General features: G+C 45.2%; 1 protein-coding gene across 3 annotated transcripts in view; it reads left to right on the top strand.

Moving 5' to 3' along the window:
• The window catches only part of Clasp1 (cytoplasmic linker associated protein 1), a 223,879-nt gene that overhangs the window by 32,130 nt on the left and 172,825 nt on the right, over positions 1 to 18,924 (top strand). For all 3 annotated transcript variants that reach the window (XM_027417839.2, XM_027417836.2, XM_035445987.1), the window contains exon 2: positions 3,502 to 3,980. In XM_027417839.2, the coding sequence (XP_027273640.1) occupies positions 3,786 to 3,980 (195 nt within the window). In that variant the 5' untranslated portion in view covers positions 3,502 to 3,785. The remainder of the gene's footprint in view (positions 1 to 3,501; positions 3,981 to 18,924) is intronic.

Here is an 18,924-nt window from a genome sequence, read left to right as displayed (position 1 = left end):
GGAGACATTGAACCAAGAAAACCATCCCTTATAAAGGCTGGCCAGCCGCCTGGGAAGTGTTACCCTATGAATGGCTTCAGCTCCTCAGGCTAAATGAGCCACGGGATAGGCAGAGATCAAAGGAATGGAGATTACCCAGCGCCTGTGAAGTAATTTACATCTTGGTGTCTTCAGGCACCTATTATTGTAATGGATAATGCAGGAACCGGCTTCCTACATATCCCCCTTTTTTTATTAATTAATGAAAAGGCTTTATATTTTTACAAGCAAATAGGTCACCCATATGTTGAGGGATAGAGGCAGAGGTTGAACCTTCCCAAAATCAAACATTAAGACTGTGTACAAGAGTCGCCATCAGGCTGTTAGCTTGACCCGAAGCGCTCTTGACCTGTCCTCTGCCGTTTTTCTGGGAAAGGGAGTCTCAGGGCAGGTAACCCTTATGCAGGTCAACGTACCTCCCAGAGAAGCCTGCATAATAGGCAACTCTGTGCGATGCCTTTGCTCAGCATCCCTCATTGGGCTGCCCAGACCAGACACTCTACCCTGTGCAATGAGCCTAGGCTCCGGGTGTGCAAGAGCTGTCTGGCCGGCGGCCTATTGCTTAAGCATAGTTAGCCAAAATATAAGCGCTTGGGTGAATCTCTTGGTTTGAGCCCTGGAGCTTACAGACCAGCCAAAGAAGTAACATCAATCCGCAAACGGCTGCATCAAACAATTTCACCCCCACCCCTTTTCTCATAGACCAGCCAAAAATAACAGCAATCCGCAAGCGGCTGCATCAAACAATCACACCCCCACCCCTTAAGCAGTGACAATCTCTCTGCCAAGGGCAGGAGTTAATCTGGATAACAATAGCGGCTCTCAATTCCTGGGGAGAGGGTGGAGTTTCGACTTTTGAAGGTCTGAAGGGGCTCTTCAGGTTGAGTCTTTCTGGGATCCACAGGGGATTTTCTTCATCCTGTGAGAAAACACAATATCGCTCCCCTGGATCTTATGAGAATAGGATCCGGGCCTTTCCAAAGATCAGTTAAGATATCTTTCCATTTTACCATTTCCTTTTGGCCTTTTAGGTTTTGAGGTGAGACGCTTGGCCCGAGCGTCAATGTTTATGAGGCTTTAAAGCCCCAGGTATTCCAGGCCTAATATGCATGGCCTTTTCCCCTATCAAAGACTGGGAAAGCCATCTGTAATTTTCTCCGCTCCTCTGATGGTAAAAAGGAGTCGGTACCAAATAGTGGGTGTGTTGATGAAAGTACACCCGCTGAATTAACAGGCGATAGCCTCATAGGGCAGAGGCTAGGTTTTGAGTCTTTATTTCTTTTAAATTTACCGGGGTGTGACCGGTTATCTCCTATTTTCTCTCCCTCCATTTTTGTTTCTTTTTCACCTAGCTGAGCTGTTTCCTCTAAAACTTTATCTCTTGAGCTTTTAGAGTCATCAGAGCTATCAAGATTTAAAGCTTTAAACTTATTTACAGAATCATCTAACAAATTATTCACTCCCTTGTCAGTAGACATCCCAGGAGGTCCTTTTTTCTTATTTATTGTTGTTTCTCTTAACAAATTATTCACTCCCTTGTCACTAGACATCCCGGGAGGTCCTTTTTTCTTATATTTTATTGTTAGGCGCGCCCCATCTCTCACCACATTCGGTTTCTGATATATAATTCTGGACTTCTTTAAGATTGCTACAACAGTGAGAAAAGTCAAAATAGCTCCTAGTAAAAGCATAGAAGCCTCTATATTAACCTCCCACAATAGCAACATTCCCAAGCCAAAGTCCAGAAAAATCATACCTCTCCGAATTTACCATCCTGCAGTTCTGAATCCGCCTTGTAGCCAAGGGGTCTCCGCGGTGCTGGAGATGTTCATATGTTCCCGGGTTTCGGCACCATATGTCCCGCGCGCTCTGTATTTTCTCGCCAGCAAGAAATACACGCAGGACACTCGGATCCTTCTGCAGACAAGCTTTAATGCATCTTGAGAGGGGAGAGCATAAGCTTTCCAGAGCAGAGACATTGAACCAAGAAAACCATCCCTTATAAAGGCTGGCCAGCCGCCTGGGAAGTGTTACCCTATGAATGGCTTCAGCTCCTCAGGCTAAATGAGCCACGGGATAGGCAGAGATCAAAGGAATGGAGATTACCCAGCGCCTGTGAAGTAATTTACATCTTGGTGTCATCAGGCACCTATTATTGTAATGGATAATGCAGGAACCGGCTTCCTACAAGTGTGTGTGTGTGTGTGTGTGTGTGTGTGTGTGTGTGTGTGTGTGTGTGTTTGTGTGTGTGTGCCTTTGCTCACAGAGGCCAGAGGAAGTCATGGATGTCTTCCTCAATCTCTTCTTTCTTACTCCTTTGAGATGGAGCCTCTCCCTGAACTTGGAGCTCATGTGATTTGGCTGGGCTGGCTGCCTAACAAGCTTCATCCATCCTCCTGTGCCCTCCTCAGTGCTGGGGTTACAGGTGCATGTGAGACCCATGTTGAGCTTTTTTATGTGGCTGCTGAGGATCTGAACTCATGTCATCATGCCTGTGAAGCAAGCACTCTTGCCCATTGAGCCATCTTCCAGTTCTGAGATGGTACATGTTAAAAAAGCTTGGTTTTCTGTGTGTTTTCCTAGTTTAGAAAGAAAGGAAATAATTACTAGTAGGAGAGAAGTTGAGTGAGAAACATTACTCTGCCGGCTACAGTTAACTAGTTAGCTCTTAAATCTGTCTATCGAAACAGTTATGGGACTGAAGGTGGGTCAGCTCAGTGGTAGAATACTTGCCCCGTATGTACAAGTTCCTGTGTTCATGCCTCAGCCCTGCAAAAAGTTCAAACTCAATTTTAGTACCTTTTCCTCACTATGTGTTTACTATGCCTGAACATGATTTTTGAGAACTCATTTCATAACAAAACAGTTGTCCCAAGTGGAGTTGATGTCAACTGTGTCAACAGCCTTTATATCCTTTTCTTCTCTTTGCCTCTGTTCTTTGCTTGGAAAGGAGGCTCCACCCATTGTGAAACTGCAGAGCAGGAAGGACAATGTAGGTGCTCACTGCCTTTGACTTTGGTTAATGTGACCAAGCTTGGGTGAGGGAGTTCGGAGGAACCCATCCCATCCCAGGACTGGGTTTATTGAGAGACAGACGATAACGGAATGAGCCTCAGTACCTACCACGACTCTCAGAGTGCTGCACGGTTTTGGTGGAAGCAAAACTGAAGCCACTGGAAGCAGAAGATAGCTTTCTTAACTTGTGCATTTACAAGCTGGGGAACTGGAAAATACCAGCTTACCAAACATATAACTCACTGGCTCAATCCTTTGGGCTTCGCCATTCTGCTAATAGAAATAATAATTATGTTTTTCTGATATATTTGCCAAGTGTTCATGCTTCCCAGCCCACATGTGATTAAGGGTGTTTCTGCAGCATGTGTGCTTTGTCTTTGCTTAATGTTTCCTAACAGTTGAGTGTTCTGTTCTCTGGCTGATCTGTTGTCCTTTCTTCCTTTTCAGAATGGACTGCTGAATTATGAAGTATGTCAGACTCAGTCATAGATCATCACTCTGCCACTCTCTCCTTTATCGCCTACTAGTTATTTAAATTGGACTTTTAATATCCTACCAGCTGCTCTTCAGACACACATGGTGCATTGCTGCCATTCCCCGGATTGCATCTTTGAAACACACACTCTTAGTAGCCTTCAGCGAACAAAGAGGCCACCTCCCGGTACAGCTACCGGGAGGGAGTCATCCTGACTACCCTCTAGCCTTGGCTGGATCTGGATTTGAATTCTACCATGGAACCTCGAATGGAGTCCTGTCTGGCCCAGGTGCTGCAGAAGGATGTGGGGAAACGGCTGCAGGTTGGCCAGGAACTCATAGACTATTTCTCAGACAAGCAGAAGTCTGCTGACCTTGAACATGACCAGACCATGTTAGATAAGCTTGTGGATGGACTCGCTACCTCTTGGGTGAACTCTAGCAATTACAAGGTAAGCCTCACCTTAGGAAGTAGGTGCTCTCGAATGAAGGTGGTGAAGCCGTCTTGGCAGATCAAAATTGGGTTGGAAAAAAAAAAAAATCATTGGGAAGAATCAGCAGCCGGATCCCTCAGTTTCAAACGTGATATGCACGCAAGTAATGGGAAGGAGCGACGGGGGGTGGGGGTCTTTTATATGGGGATGTTTACAAGCATTTGCAGCCCTGACAGTGAAGTCTTACCATGTTTGCAGGCAGGAGGTTTTGACACCTTGGTGAGAGGCCTCTCACAAATAAAAGGTGTCTTCACTGATGTCTTGGGGGTCAGAATGTAGAGCATTTTACTTTCAAATTACTATTTTGAAGTATACTGGGTACCTGGCAAGAAACAGTTTTAGTTGTCAAGGAGTGACTTTGACCTATAGGTAATGACCATAGGTAATAGGTATCCTAGAGGATAGTTTTTGGCTTTGAGGACTAGGGCTCTTCATGTGTGACAGGGGGAGATGGGGAGGGTGTCTGTAGGGAGGTGGCTGTCCACAGTCCATTCAAGTTGTGAACATGGGCCATTTTACCATTCAAGGTTGAGCTTCATGAATACAAACTGCAGGATGCTTGAAGTCCTGAGGAGGTGTTCTTCACCTGCCCCCTCCTGCATCTTCCCCCTCATCCCTCCCAGGGATGGCATCTCTGGATCAGGGTTGAGTAGATGGAAGGGAAGGAAGCTTTCATGGCTGCTGTTAGTGCTGTAGATTTTGTCAGGGGCCACAGACACACAAGAGTGTGCTGCTGCTCTTTACTGAGTGTGTTGCCTGAGGCTGATTTGGATGTAGGAGCTGGTGTTTCCAGGATTCCTTTTGCTCTGCCTTCCACATAGATTTGAGCCCCAGTCTCAACCAAGATGGTGAGCTAAGACATTACCTAGTAAGTAATAGTTCATTCACCACTGGGTATACCTGTGGGTCCCCCTGTCCTTGAAGATGAGCTGAAATCCTGTCTCAGTCCATACATTTGGTAGAAGTTAATGAGTTCGTCTTGTGTGCAGGCCACCCCATGCTCCATATATGATGAGAGCACTGGCGATGAGAGGTCAGTAGAGTCCGCTTGTGTTTGTGAGGGCCGACAGGTTACCTTGTCTGTGTTTGAATCATGGCTCTGCTACTTCTGTGTTCCTGTTAAGCATTTGGTCCAGAGAAACTGAGAAGTACCGTAGGAAATTTAGCAAGCCTAGTTTGGAGGAAGAGTGCTTTCTGAGTTTGCAGCAGACCTTGTGCACACCTCTGGCCAGTGGGCCTTGCTTCCTCCCTTCCCTCCCTGAAGGACCATTGGGCAGTGAATGCCATGGGGCAGTGAGTGCCATTGGGCAGTGTCTTTTGATGCCTATCCAAGATTACTTCCCGCCTCCTGCTTAACCACAGGTCTCATCTAAGGTGCTCCTCCCTCCCCTGAGGAAAGTCTGTGCTCACAGGAAGGAAGGAGGGAACATGAGCTGAGTCTGACTGTACTAGGAAGGGGAGGTTTCCCGTGGATAAAGCTGATGTTAATTAACTACCGGTAGAACCTGTTTCATTGAGCTTTGTAATGTCTCTGAGTCTCAGGTTCCCCATTTATAATGTCAGGATAATCAAATTGTTTACTAATCTTTAAAGATTCATTTATTCTTATATTATGTGTATGAGTGTTTGCCTGCATGTTTGTTTGTGCACTGCATGCATACAGTGCCCATAGAGGCGAGGAGAGGCCATCTCCCTGAACTGAGCTGGAGTTACAGACAGTTGTGAGCCACCACCATGGATGCTGGGAACCAAGCTCGGCCTCTCTGCAAGAGCAGTTAATGCTCTTAATCACTAGACCATCTCTTCAGCCCCTAAAAGATTTTTTGTATATATGCATGTTTGTGTGTATGTGAGTGTGCATATGCCATGGTGTGTGTGTGTGTGTGTGTGTGTGTGTGTGTGTGTGTGTGTGTGTGTGTGTGTGTGTGTTGGAGAACCTCAGGTGTGGTGTTTTGCTGAATTGTTCTATTTCCAATCAAAACTGGAGAGTCAGATATTGGGGTGAAAAACTTACAGATCAAAGAAGCAGAGGAGTGACCAGCTGACCTTCCCTTTCTTATTGGAGACCCAGCCAGCCCCTCTTCTCTTCATAGTCCCAGATGGAAGAGAGTGCAGGAATCCCAAGTCCCTCCCTTCTCCTTCTTGACTTCTCTATCTGTATTCCTGCCTTTTCTATGGCTAATTCTGGCTCTGCCCTCTGATTCAAAGTTAACTTTATTAACACAGTCTTGGAGTGTTCACAGTATGATCAAATAGCCCCCAGCACTGAGGTTTTGGTCCTTGCCTTTCAGTTGATTTGAGATAGGGTCTCTTCTTGCTCACTACTGTTGTGTGCACCAGGCTAGCTGAGCCATAAGCTTTCAGGGAGCCTTCTGATCCACCTCCCCTCTCCCCATAGGAGTGCTCAGATTATAGACACACTCCCACATCCAGCTTTTATGTGGTTCTGGGAATCTGAACTCAGGTCCTTGTGCATGTGTGCCAAGTGCTTGACCTACTGAGCCATCTCCCCAGTCAGATAACACAGTTTTTATGAGCACTGAATGAGACAGTGGCTCTGTTATTTCTAGCCACTGCGTCCTAAGCTCCTTAGTGGTGGCTCTTGACTTGGGAGAGGGGGGTTGCTGGTCAAAACAGGTGATAACAACACTGTTCAGGTACAGCATGTGTATGAATAGAAACACATGGGATTCTGGGCAAGGCCCATGTAAGCAACACCACTTCCTGGAGAGCCTGGAAGTTTCAGTCCTTTTCCAGAATGGATTTGGAAAGTCACAGGAGGGAAGGTTTAAGACCTAACACTCTGAGGAGGATTATCTTTGCTCCCCCATGCTCTCTTTCCTTTCCCTCCTCTTTCTTCTCCTGTCCTCTTTTCTTTCCTGTTCTCTTTTTGATACAGGGTCTTCTGTATCCCAGGCTGGCCTGAACTTGGGTGGTCTTGAACTCGTATTCCTCCTGTCCTCAGTTCCCAAGTGCTGGGATGACAGCAGGTGTGTGCTACCCTGCCTGACCAGGAAAGTAATTAGCAAGCAAAAGCAGGTTGTTGGGGAGTAAAAGGACAACGATTTGGCTCATTTCAAATTTGCTTGTGACCAGGTTCAGCAACCCATTTGTTGTGCAGATGAGCTGAGTGCGTTGTCACTTGGGAGCACTCAGCTCTGTCTGCTGCTTTAATACAGATAGTTGTGCATCCAGGGCTCTTTTGTGGTTTTAATCCTGCAGGACAGAGCACCCCTCCTCCCCTTTGGAAGTGTTGAGGTGCAGAGACAGCCCTGTTCCCAGCTGAAGCCCAGAGCCTGGACCTGATATGGGCTCAGGAAATACTGGGTACAGGGACTTGGAATATCTGACTGCTCAGCAGGTGTCGCAGGTTGCTTTGTTGAAATCTGGACGCTAATCTCTTAGGCTCCTTCTCCTTTATTTTTCTTACTCTTAGTCAAGAGTTCTGAGAATCTGAGGTACATTTTATTAGACTTTAATTTTAGAATAGTAGGAATAGAAGAGATTAGTTTTCCAAACAGAACTTTGAAGCTACACTTGTAGATTCTTTTAAGTTAAGGGCTAAAGAGATAAGAGGAGAAAGGTGAAGAAGGAATTTTGGTCTTCTAAAGCAACAGTACTCATATGTTATTTCTTTCCCTTTTGTGTGTGGGAGGGTCATATGTAGAGGTCAAAGTCCAGTCGTAGGTGTCATTTCCCCAGGAGCTAGTTCCTTTTTTGAGATAAGATTTCCCACCTGGCTGGCTGTGGCTAGTCATTGACCTCTAGCATCCTCCACTGTGCACCCCCTCAGTATGTGGGTACTATGCATTGGGCTCAGGTCTGTGCCTGTGTGGCGGTGTGCCTGTGTGGCTAGCCTTTACTGACCAAGAGTTCTCCCCAGGCCTTATTTTCTCAACAGGAAAGGTCAGTGAATGCCATGGAGACAGAGTCCATTGTGCAGTTCATGCTGGCTTAGAACTCGTAGTCTTTTGCATGAGCCTCACAAGTGCTGGCATTTACAGGTGATCCCATGATCCCTGGCTTAGAAGGTTTGGCTGGGGCTTGAATAAATTTATTTTAGAGTATTTTCCCCACTCTGCAGACAAGTTGCCACTGACTATTTACCATTCACTTCAAACTACAAGTCAGCCATCTTACCTCTTAGTTATGGAGCACTCCTACTATCTAAAATTTTAAAAAATCTTATTATTGTGTGTGTGTGTGTGTGTGTGTGTGAGAGAGAGAGAGAGAGAGAGAGAGAGAGAGAGAGAGAGAGAGAGAGAGAGGAGAGAGAGAGAGAGAGGAGAGAGTGTGTGTGCTACAGTAGGTTCGGGAGGTCAGAGAACATCTTTGTGAAGTTGGTTCTCTCCTTCTACCATCTAGGTTCTGGGAATCAAACTCAGATGGTCAGGCTTGTTGGCAGGCACTTTTATCTGCTTGGTTTTTTCCTCAGGTCCTTGGTCTCTGTGCATTAAGTTTTTGTCAACATGACACAAACCAGAGTCTCCTGCTATGGTTGTTCTAATGAGAAATGCCATGGTCTTGGCATTTGAACACTTGGTCCCTAGTTGCTGACACTGTTTGGGGGAGGTTTAGGAGGAAGTGTGGTTCTGGGGGGCTTTGAGAGTAAAAGTCCTGCCTACTTCCGGTTTGCTCTGCTTCATGTTTGCATTTAAAGATGTTAGGTTTCGGCTAATTGTCCCTGCTGCCATGCCTTCTCTCTGGAACATTTTGGCCGTGGTGTTTTTTTAGAGCTACAGAAAAATAGCTAACACACTTAGAAAGAGGGAACTTCAACTAAGGACTTGTCTCTATCAGACTGGTCTAAGGGCATGTGTGGGGGGCAGGTTTTGATCCGTGGTTGATGTGGGAGAGGGCCCAGTCCACTGTGGATGCTACTACCCCTGGGCAGGTAGTTCCTGGTTATTTAGGACAGCAGGCTGAGCAAGCCAGGGAAAGCAAGCCAGTAAACTACATTCCTCCATGGTTACTGCTCCTATTCCTGCCCCCAGGCTTCTGCTTGGTTTCCCTCATGAATGAACTGTGATCTGGAAACATAATTAAGCCCACTAAACCCTTTCCTCCCACATTGCTTTTGGTCAGTGTTCTTTTTGTTTAAGATTTGTTTTTATTATGTGTATTATGTTCATGTGAGTGCAGGTATTCAGGGATTCCCTGGAGCTGGAGTTACAGGCAGTGTGAGCCATGTGGGCACTAGGAACTGATGCTCTTAACCACTACACCATCTCTCCAGTAGCTTTTGGTCAGTGCTTTATCTGACAGCAACAGGAAAGCATCTTAGTTTTATATGTGAGGTAATTCCTGCTGGTGGTTATGGAAGTAAATCTTAAGTATGGATTTTTCTTTTTCTTTTTCTTCCGTGTGATATTTTTATTTAAATTAGAAACAAGCTTTCTTTTACATGTTAATCCCAGTTCCCTCTCCCTCACCTCCTCCCCTGCCACCCCAACCCCTACCCCATCCCCACCTTTGGAAATGGAATCTTGTATATGGATTCTTCTTATTGCTGGTCCAGCCTTCTATAAGATCCTAAAGGGCAGTCAGATCAGTATTTTAGTCATTGTGGAACACATGGTTTTCTAGCAAATATTCAGGTAATTTGGGTCACAGAAACAACTAAAGATAATATATGAATGAACAGGCTTGGCCATGTCCCAGAAAAACTTGATTCATAGAAACTTTGGCCTTGTGCTCAGTAACAATGAGCACCTTGATATGACTCAGGTGAACACTTTTTCTTCAGCATGGGAACCATTAGTGATTCATCAGGGTGAATCGTGGAGATTCCAATTTTTGTGTAATTTGGGAATGGGGCATTAGTTTAGATTAGAGTAGTTTGCTTCTAATCCTTTATTTCAGGAACACTTGCCTGTTTTAGCTCTCTCCTTCAGCCTCATTGGTACCAATTTGAATTGTTAGCCTGTCACTGGCATGTACAGTGAACTGGCTTTGGGCTTTCTTGGCCAGTTGAAGTCATCTTGAGGAGGCTGGAGAGCGCAGTCAGTAAAGTGCCTCCCTTTGAAGCATGAGGACTTGAGTTCAGATCCCCAATACCCACGAAAAACTGTATGCAGGGGCTGGGGGAGGGAAGGCTGGCCAGACTTGCCAAATTCATGAGCTCCAGGTTTGGTGAGAGATCCTGTCTTAAATAAGGTGGAAAGCAATAGGGGAAGACAACCAGTGTTGACCTTTGGCCTCTCTGCATGCATTTGTATACATCTATACAAACACGTCTCACACACACACACACACACACACACACACACACACACACAGAGAGAGAGAGAGAGAGAGAGAGAGAGAGAAAGACAGACAGACAACATACCTAGTCATTTAAAGATATTTATTTTATGTGTAAGTATCTTATCATCATGAATGTATGTACATCACATGCTTGCCAGGTATCCTCATCAGATTCCCCTGGAACTAGAGTTACAGATGGTTGTGAGTTGTGAGCCACCATGTGGGGTGCTGGGAGCTGAACCTAGGTCCTCTGAAAGAACAAGTACTCTTAACCTCTGAGCCATCTCTTTAGTCCAACATGTCAAGTCTTTAAGGGTTCAGTCAGTAATTGGTTATGTAAATACTGATACAGAGCTGTCAAGATGGCTCAGCGGATAAGGGCACTTGTGCATAGGCCCAATGACCTGAGTTCTGCTGCTAGATCCCACAGGGTGGAAGGAGAGAAGGGACTCTCTAGAGTCATCATCTGAACTCACATGTGCACTGTGGCACACCCATGCCTGTGCTTGCCCCTTCCTCTCTCTCATATAAACAGACATGTACACATGTACACGCACACACTGTGTAATTGAAAATTTAAATACTCATATATCGAGAGCACACCATGGGGTGCTTTTTAATCTGGAATAAGTTGTGGAGTGTTTCACTTTGTTATAGTGACCATGGGAGACTGGAGGCCCTTCTCTCTTTCGAGGTTTCTCTTTAGATTACCCATATATCAGAAATAAAACATGACTGTTCTCTCAGTGATCTGGTCTTCCCTTTCCTTCCTTCCTTCCTTCCTTCCTTCCTTCCTTCCTTCCTTCAATCCTTCCTTCCTTCCTTCCTTCCTTCCTTCCTTCCTTCCTTCTTTCCTTTCTCTTTTCCTTCTCTCTTTTTCTTCTTTCTTCAATGTGTTTGTGTGTGGGGGGGGGTAGGGGGAGACAGGATCTCACTGTGTAGCTCTTACTCGCCTGAAACTCCCTATATAGACTAGACTGGTCTCAAACTCAGAGTTTCTTCTGCCTTTACCTCCCGAGTACAGGGATTAAAGGCTTGCACAACCATCCCAAGCCCCTGGTATTTCCTTTCTGGTTTCTTTGATGAAAGCCTGAAGGAAAGGAAAGATGCAGGGGTACATGCCTGCACATATTTGGAGCCATCGTCTTCCGCTCACCATCGTGTTCCAAAAGAAGAATGATCTCCCCTAAGAGGCTGGTGCTGTGGTAGCCTGAGGCAACTGAAAGGGACTCAGGCTGTGTAGTTTAGTTTTCCCAGCTAATCTTACCACCTTTACCCTGCCTGCAGTGTGGTTTCACAGTGCGTCCTCACTCTCATCCTCAACAGTGCTTGTGCCTTTGGTGAGCCCTGTGGATGGACACCTGGCATCCTAGAGGAGGGCAGTTTCTGTGAATACAGCCTTTTATAGCCTTTCTCCCCAGCTTCCTAGACGAGCACAGTAACTTCTGCGAATACACCATCACATGCTCTTCTCAGCAGGTCTCATAGCACCAAAGCCCTGAAAAACTAGCGTTTCCCATAACTTATTTGCCATTGGAACTTCCAGAGACATCATAGGCTTCCTTACCAGCTGTACAGGGCATGTTTCACTGTAGAAGGAGGTTGATTGCTGTTGCTACCTCAGAGAATATTCAAGGAGTTATATTAAATAGTGCCATCTACCTTATGAAAAATCCCCAAATTCTGTGTCCCAGAACACACCTAACTTCCAATTCTGGATAAGCAATTGTGGACCCATCTATAATACCGTGGGATAATAGAGGCAGCCTCTGGCTAGGACACATGCACTATGCCAGATGATGCTGAAGGGAGTTACTATACTTATTGTCATTTCCATTCTGTAGATGAGAAAATTGATGCTTGGAGGAGTCAGATGACTTGTTTGGGGTGATGGCCTAGTAATTAAGGTTTCTGAGATTTGAACAAAGTCTTTATGCAACACCCAAGGTTAAGCATTGACCATGTGGCAGATGTTATGCTGTGGAGTCCACTGTGTGGAGAGGATGACAGTGGTCTTGGCCTTCACACTATGCGGCTGGTGTCTAGGCAGGGTAGGTTTGTTTAATCTAGTATTTGTGAATTGTGCCTCTGTCCATGGTTATCTCAAGGCTTGTGCCACACTGCTGGGAATTCGAATCTGGAGTTCCTTTTAGATTAGCCTATGTAACTTCCCTGCCCTAAAGACTGATACGGTTTGAGCAGCTAGGACCTACCTAGCTTGTGTGAGATTGTAAACAGTCATTGTAAATTATCACATGGGAATGTCTGTGAGTACTTTAAGGGTAAAGATGAAAAAAGGTTAATAGGGTATTCTCAGTTGGAAAGACTGATGGAAAAGTGGATTGAATGTGGCCATGAGGAATGAGAACTCACGTTGCTAAGCAGCCTTTTCTGGTCTCTCTTTAGGCAGCACTATCTCTGTGGCCTGTGGAAGAGTTCGTCTTGCCTAAGCCACTTCTCAAGCTCAGTGGCCTCATGCATTTATGGGCAGGAGGGGGATGTATGGACGGATAGGGAGGTGCCTGTCGCTTCCCTTGCCTATCTCCCAGCCTTGGCTCCTTTTATGAGACTCCTGTTTCCGTACTGTGTCCTTGAGAGGAGAGCCAGAAAAGATTATTGGGTTCAGATTAAGTGACTTCTGTTTTTTTTTCTGGCTGGCTGCTTAGGAGGCTGGGGAAAGAGGCTCTTCCCGGCTTTCCTTGCAGTGTTGGCATAAGGACGCTGGGAGTTAATTTCTCTGGTGCAGTTAAAATAGATGCCTCTCCTGTAAGTAGAAAAGCTACAGTGAGCAGTGCTAAGCAAAAACAACCTCAGGGCATGTTGTTTCAGGAAAGTGTGTGTGGATTGTCAAGTGAAAATGGTCTTTTTGATATTTGTAGTTGATACCTTTCTTCCTAAATGTGACATGTGCGTGTGCGTGTGCGTGTGCGTGTGCGTGCGCACGAATGCATGCATATGCACATATGCATGTGACAGGCAACAAACTATTCTGGATATAATTCAGATCTGAGCATGAGCCATTTGGCTCCCCTCTGGACTTTGCCATTTTGACCTTTGTGCTATAATGGATTCAGTGCTGCCTTCTACATAAAGTTACTTGGAGGATTCAGCCAGCCAGTGCATGTAAGGGGCTGCCACAGTGCAGTGCAGGCAGCGTGTGACCAATAAAAGAAGTCAATGAAGATATGTAATTGGGGTCAAATGATAGCATGAGCTGTTCAAAGTTAACTTTTGTGGGGTTGATGTTGGATGCCTTCCTGTAGCCCAGCCTGTTAGCCCGAGTCCTGGGACAGGAGACTCAGCTCTTCTGTAATAAGATGAAGCCCTGAGTTGTGTAGTGTTGATATAAAAAGTCCCCGAGCAGAACAGCAGCTGGCTGGGGATCCTGTCAAGAGTGTGTGTAAAGGCTACCGGAATAAATGAATCCATTGAATAAGGACCCTGGTTTGGGGAAGGTTTTGCTTGTTCTTTTTATTTTTAATACAACTGTTATACTTTGCCTTGTTTCCAAAAGTTAAAATTGAAATAAAAATACAGATAAGAGATCATTAATTGAATTCCAAAAGCAAACAAAGAGAAACATCTGGGGTGAGCGCGTGCAGCCAGCAGTGAGGCTGATGAGGCCTGAAAGCTAGTGTTTACCAACAACTAACATTTATTAAGTACTCATTGACTGCCAGGCACCCTTAAGTGCTTCCAATGAAATTCTCTGTGATCTTCAAGGAAGTGCTTTGTGAAAGAAAGGCCTGTGATTATTCAGTCTCCATCCCAGGAAACCTCCTAAAACAAGTTCAGAAGAAACTTCCCTGAGATTATGTGCCTAGGCATGCCGGAGGCAGGTCTTATTTTATTTTTAAAATATCAATTATTCTTCGGCAGTTCCATACAATGTACATACTGCATATTTATGCTACATATTGAGCATATCTACCAATGTCCCCCTCACCCCACCAGCACATCTCCCTCCCACTTCCATTTCTCCCCTCACTTTTTTAAAGTCTGGTTAGTGCTGTGGCTGGATGTTGGCTGGTCTGGTACAGGTTAACATAGCACATAGCCATGTCCTGTCTAGAACTCGGTATTTGATAGCTCTCTTCTTCATCCTCTGCCTCCCCCATTCTTTCTGTGATGTCTCTGAGCTGTATGAGGGTGGGGGTTGAAATAAATGTCCTATTCAGGGCAGAGTACTCAGTAGTCACTTATTCTCAGCGCTTTGACCAGCCATGACCTCTGTAGTAAATGCTTCCCAGGGTGGAAAGCAGCTGCTCTGGCCAAGGCTGAGAGCCACACTGAGCCATGGGCATGAGCATAAATACTTAGAGGGCAGTTTGACAACATGGATAATAGTAGTGGTCTAACCTTAGGGATATGACTTCGTGGGCTTTTTGTTGTTATTGTTTTGTTTTTTGTTTTTCTTTTTGTTTTTTGAGACAGGGTTTCTCTGTGGCTTTGGAGGCTGTCCTGGAACTAGCTCTTGTAGACCAGGCTGGTCTCAAACTCATGGAGATCCACCTGCCTCTGCCTCCTGAGTGCTGGGATTAAAGGGGTGCGCCACCACTGCCTGGTGACTTCATGGACTTTTGACTGTGTTTACAGTACCAGGCATGAATTCCCTCCTGTGGAACAGGCCTCAAATCCAACAGAAAGGGGACAGTTGCCTTTCTGCACAAGACAGGCAATCAATCGAAATACTCTTGACTTGGAACCTGCCTCTGAAGCAATCTGCACTACTTGATGATTTCCAGCAGTTTGAGTAGTTGCACTGGTGGGAGCCTGAAGAAAAGGTCACAGTTAGTGGTTGTTTCAGTAGATAGTGAGAAGCAACTCTCCTTTTGCATATATGTGGTAAGTGCACACATGTGCCCATGTGTTTGTGCATGCATGTTCTCGTGTGTGGGGGTACATGTTTGAGTATACAAGTAGTGGAATGAATTTAGGAATTATTAAGAATTTCAGGCTTCAGCATTCAACTTATTGAGTATCAATTGTGAATAGCCTACATGATAAATTTGATTTTTGATTCATAAGAGGTATTCTTAAGAAAGTAAAAAACCCATGAAATAAATTTGATGAACATTTAGAAATATAGATATGAAGATTTTTTATGTTGATTTTCATTATGTAATGTCAAATCATAATCTGTTTTCTTTTAATTTTTCTTATTGTTGTATATGTGTATGATTGCAGGTGGTGGCCATATGTCATGGTTTGCATGTCAAGGTCAGAGGAGAACTATAGCATCATTTTTCTCCTCCATCTTTATATGGTTTCCATGGATGAAATTCAGGTTACTGGCCTTTGCTCACTGAACTGCCTGCTCATTTGTTTGTTTATTTGTTTGTTGTTTGAGACAAAGTCTCTCATGAAGCTTGCTATTTCAACTACATTGCCTGACCAGCAAGTCCCTGGGAGCTACCTGTCCTGGGACTCTAGATGCTTGCTGCTGTGTCTAGCTCTTCTGTCGGTGCCAGGGACCCAAACTTGGGTCCTTGTGCTTGTGTAGTCGGCTCTTTACCCACTGAGCCTTGTGTCTTGTGTCTGAAATCACATCACTATGTTATTTTTTTAGTCTTGTGTCTGAAATCACATCACTATGTTATTAGTTATAGCCATAGAGAAAAGAAGGACAGAGTTTTTACTGGATCTTTGGGGTGGAGTGGTGGTCCAACAGACCTGAGCTATATAGCCAAGTGTTCCATAGTCAGTATGTCTCTGTGTTTGTACTTCATTTTCTTTTTTCTTTTATTTAACCCTTTAACTGCTTCATCAAGTGAGACATTATCCTTTTTTTCCAATTCCTTTTGATGCAAGGACTTCTCTTTGGTGATGATTATACTATATTTCTAGATCTGGTGCCATTCCTTTTGGATATTAAAAGTGTGAATTATGAATTGTGTATATATTGAGCTTTATAAAGAATTGTGGACAGATGAGATGGCTCAGTGGGTAAAAGCACTTGCTGCTTAAGTCTGAGGACCTGCGTTTGAGTCTTAGAACCCAAGGTAGAAAGTTGCCATCTGGCCAGGCGGTGGTGACACATGCCTTTAATCCCAGCACTCAGGAGGCAGAGGCAGAGGCAGGCAGATCTCTGTGAGTTTGAGAACAGCCTGGTCTACAAGAGCTAGTTCCAGGACAGCCTCCAAAACCACAGAGAAACCCTGTCTTGACAAACCAAATGAATGAATGAATGAATGAATAAATAAATAAATAAATAAATAGCCGGGCGGTGGTGGTGCACACCTTTAATCCCAGCACTCGGGAGGCAGAGGCAGGCAGATCTCTGTGAGTTCGAGACCAGCCTGGTCTACAAGAGCTAGTTCCAGGACAGGCTCCAAAGCCACAGAGGAACCCTGTCTCGAAAAATGAATGAATGAATAAATAAATAAATAAATAAATAAATAAATTGCCCTCTGATGTCTACATGCATGCTATGTAGACATATATGCACCTTCAGTCACACATACACCACAGGCACATACCGTAAGCGCATGTGTATACACACGCGCACACACACACACACACACACACACACACACACACACACACACACAGATATTTTAAAATTGAAACAAGAGTTGTATAGTACTTCAACATTTCTGCTGAGCTCTCCCCACCTGCCTGGGCATATAAACCATTCCTGGGTATCTTACAAGTAGGGAATGTAAACTGAATCAACTGAAGGCAGGCCTTGGTGGGAAGGGGAGATATGAGTAGCCCCATGGTTGTCACCAGGATAGAAGGGTGAAAAAGCACACTCATGGAAAATGGCTGCCCTATAGCAAGTGTGCTCAGCAGCATTGTGGCCATTCTCTAGCATCCAGTATGATAGTGTTCCTCCATTTTCTTTGTAGTTGGCCCAGTACTGTCATTGCTTATCCTTGGTTACTTGTTAGGATTTATATTGTCCCCAAATAGCCAGGCAACTGTGAGTTGTCATGTGGGTGCTGGGAATTGCACCAGGTCCTCTTGATGAATAGCTAGTGCTCAGCCATCTCTCCAGCCCTGTTGTTTTGTGTCGTCCCCCCCCCTTCTTTTCATGAAAGGAAGCATTTGGAAATAAACATTTATCTTTGTGTGGATTACATTTAAATCAGTTGGGGGGCATCTCTTCTATCTCACTCCCCCCATTCCTAACAATGATGATAAACTCAAAACACATAGGAGCTGACTAGACTTGTAAGTGGTTGGAATGAGGGAGAGGCTTTGGTTGCCATGTGTGCAGCAGTTTAATTGTATATAGGAGCAGTGGATTGTCCCACAAGGTTTCTAGTTCACAGGGACTGTCTTGGCCCTTTCCTACTACTGTAGCAAAGTAACCACAGACTGGCTATTTGCAGTTCTGAAATGTTCTCCTCACAGCTCTGTAGGCCAGAGTCCAAGATCAGGGTGCTGAAGGTGCTGTGTGGGGAGGGCTTGGGCTGTGCTTCCAAGCTGAAGCCCATGGCTGTGTCCTGGAGGGGATGAAAGAACACTGCAGGAGGGCAAAAAGGGCCTAGCCAGTTCTCCCCAGCCCTTTAAAAAGTCACTCACAATTCACACTGTCTGGGAGAGCTCATTCCTGGTGGCTCAGTGTTTTCAAATTCCAGCGTGAACAAGCATGAAGTCATAACAGTGAGGTGCAAAGGTGACCATGGAAGGGCAAGACTGGAAAGGATGGGGTGAGAGTGACCAGCCTTGGTGGCTGTCTGGGTGGGTCCCCTGTGAAGAAAGGAAGATGGCTTGCTTGAGTAAAGCCAAGATGTGAATTAGAAGTGTTTATATTGATTATGTGAGGAGATTGAGGAAAAGAACCTCCTGAATGTGAGCATCATAAAGTTACCGTATGTAACAGGATTGGATGTGTGTCATTTTCAGTCACCTTCATTCCCAGTAAGTTAGTACTGAGATTCTTCCAGGTTAAATAATGTTCTCTAGGGCGTAGTGTTTGAATGCCAGTGAATCTGTTGTCCCTACAACTAATAGGTGTTTTCCTGCTTTGTAATCTCTATGTGTAGGGCATAAGAAAAGTAAAACACATCTTGAATTTCCTGTTGGGTTAACAATAATAGGTAGGAATTTATATATTCAGGGGGAAGAATTTTTTATAAAAGTTCAGCAATCCACCTCTCCAGCCCCATGTCCATCCTTGGGTGCGTCTGTCCATGTGTGTTTGTGTGTGTGTTTGTGTGTGTGTGTGTGTGTGTGTGTCTGTCTGTCTGTCTGTCTGTCTGTCTGTCTGTCACTCTGTCTGTTTGGTGTACACGTGGGAATGTGTGCCTGTGTGTGAGTGCAAGTATATGTGGTGTGTGTGCACGTCTCTGTCTCCCTCCCTCCCTCCCTCCCTCCCTCCCTCCCTCCCTCCCTCCCTCTCTCTCTCTCTCTCTCTCTCTCTCTCTGTCTCTGTGTGTGTGTGTGTGTGTGTGTGTGTGTGTGCGCACGCGCGCGCACGCGTGCTTGTAGAGGCAGAGGTTGATATCAGTTGATGTTCTCAGCTGCTCTCCACCTTGTTTGAACCAGGAGCTGGCAGACTCAGACGGATCCCCTCCTGTCTCAGCCTCTGAGCACTGGGCTTACAGGCCTGCATTTCTGCCTCCGGCTTTTACATAAGTGCTGGGGATCTGAATGCAGGTTTATACAGGAAAGGCTTTATTAACCAAACCATGTCATCACAGTGACT

Source organism: Cricetulus griseus, chromosome 5 (assembly GCF_003668045.3).
Source record: "Cricetulus griseus strain 17A/GY chromosome 5, alternate assembly CriGri-PICRH-1.0, whole genome shotgun sequence".
In the NCBI taxonomy this organism is placed as follows: Eukaryota; Metazoa; Chordata; class Mammalia; order Rodentia; family Cricetidae; genus Cricetulus; species Cricetulus griseus.
Note: the sequence above shows the minus strand (reverse complement) of the source record. Positions and strands in the feature narration are given on the sequence as shown.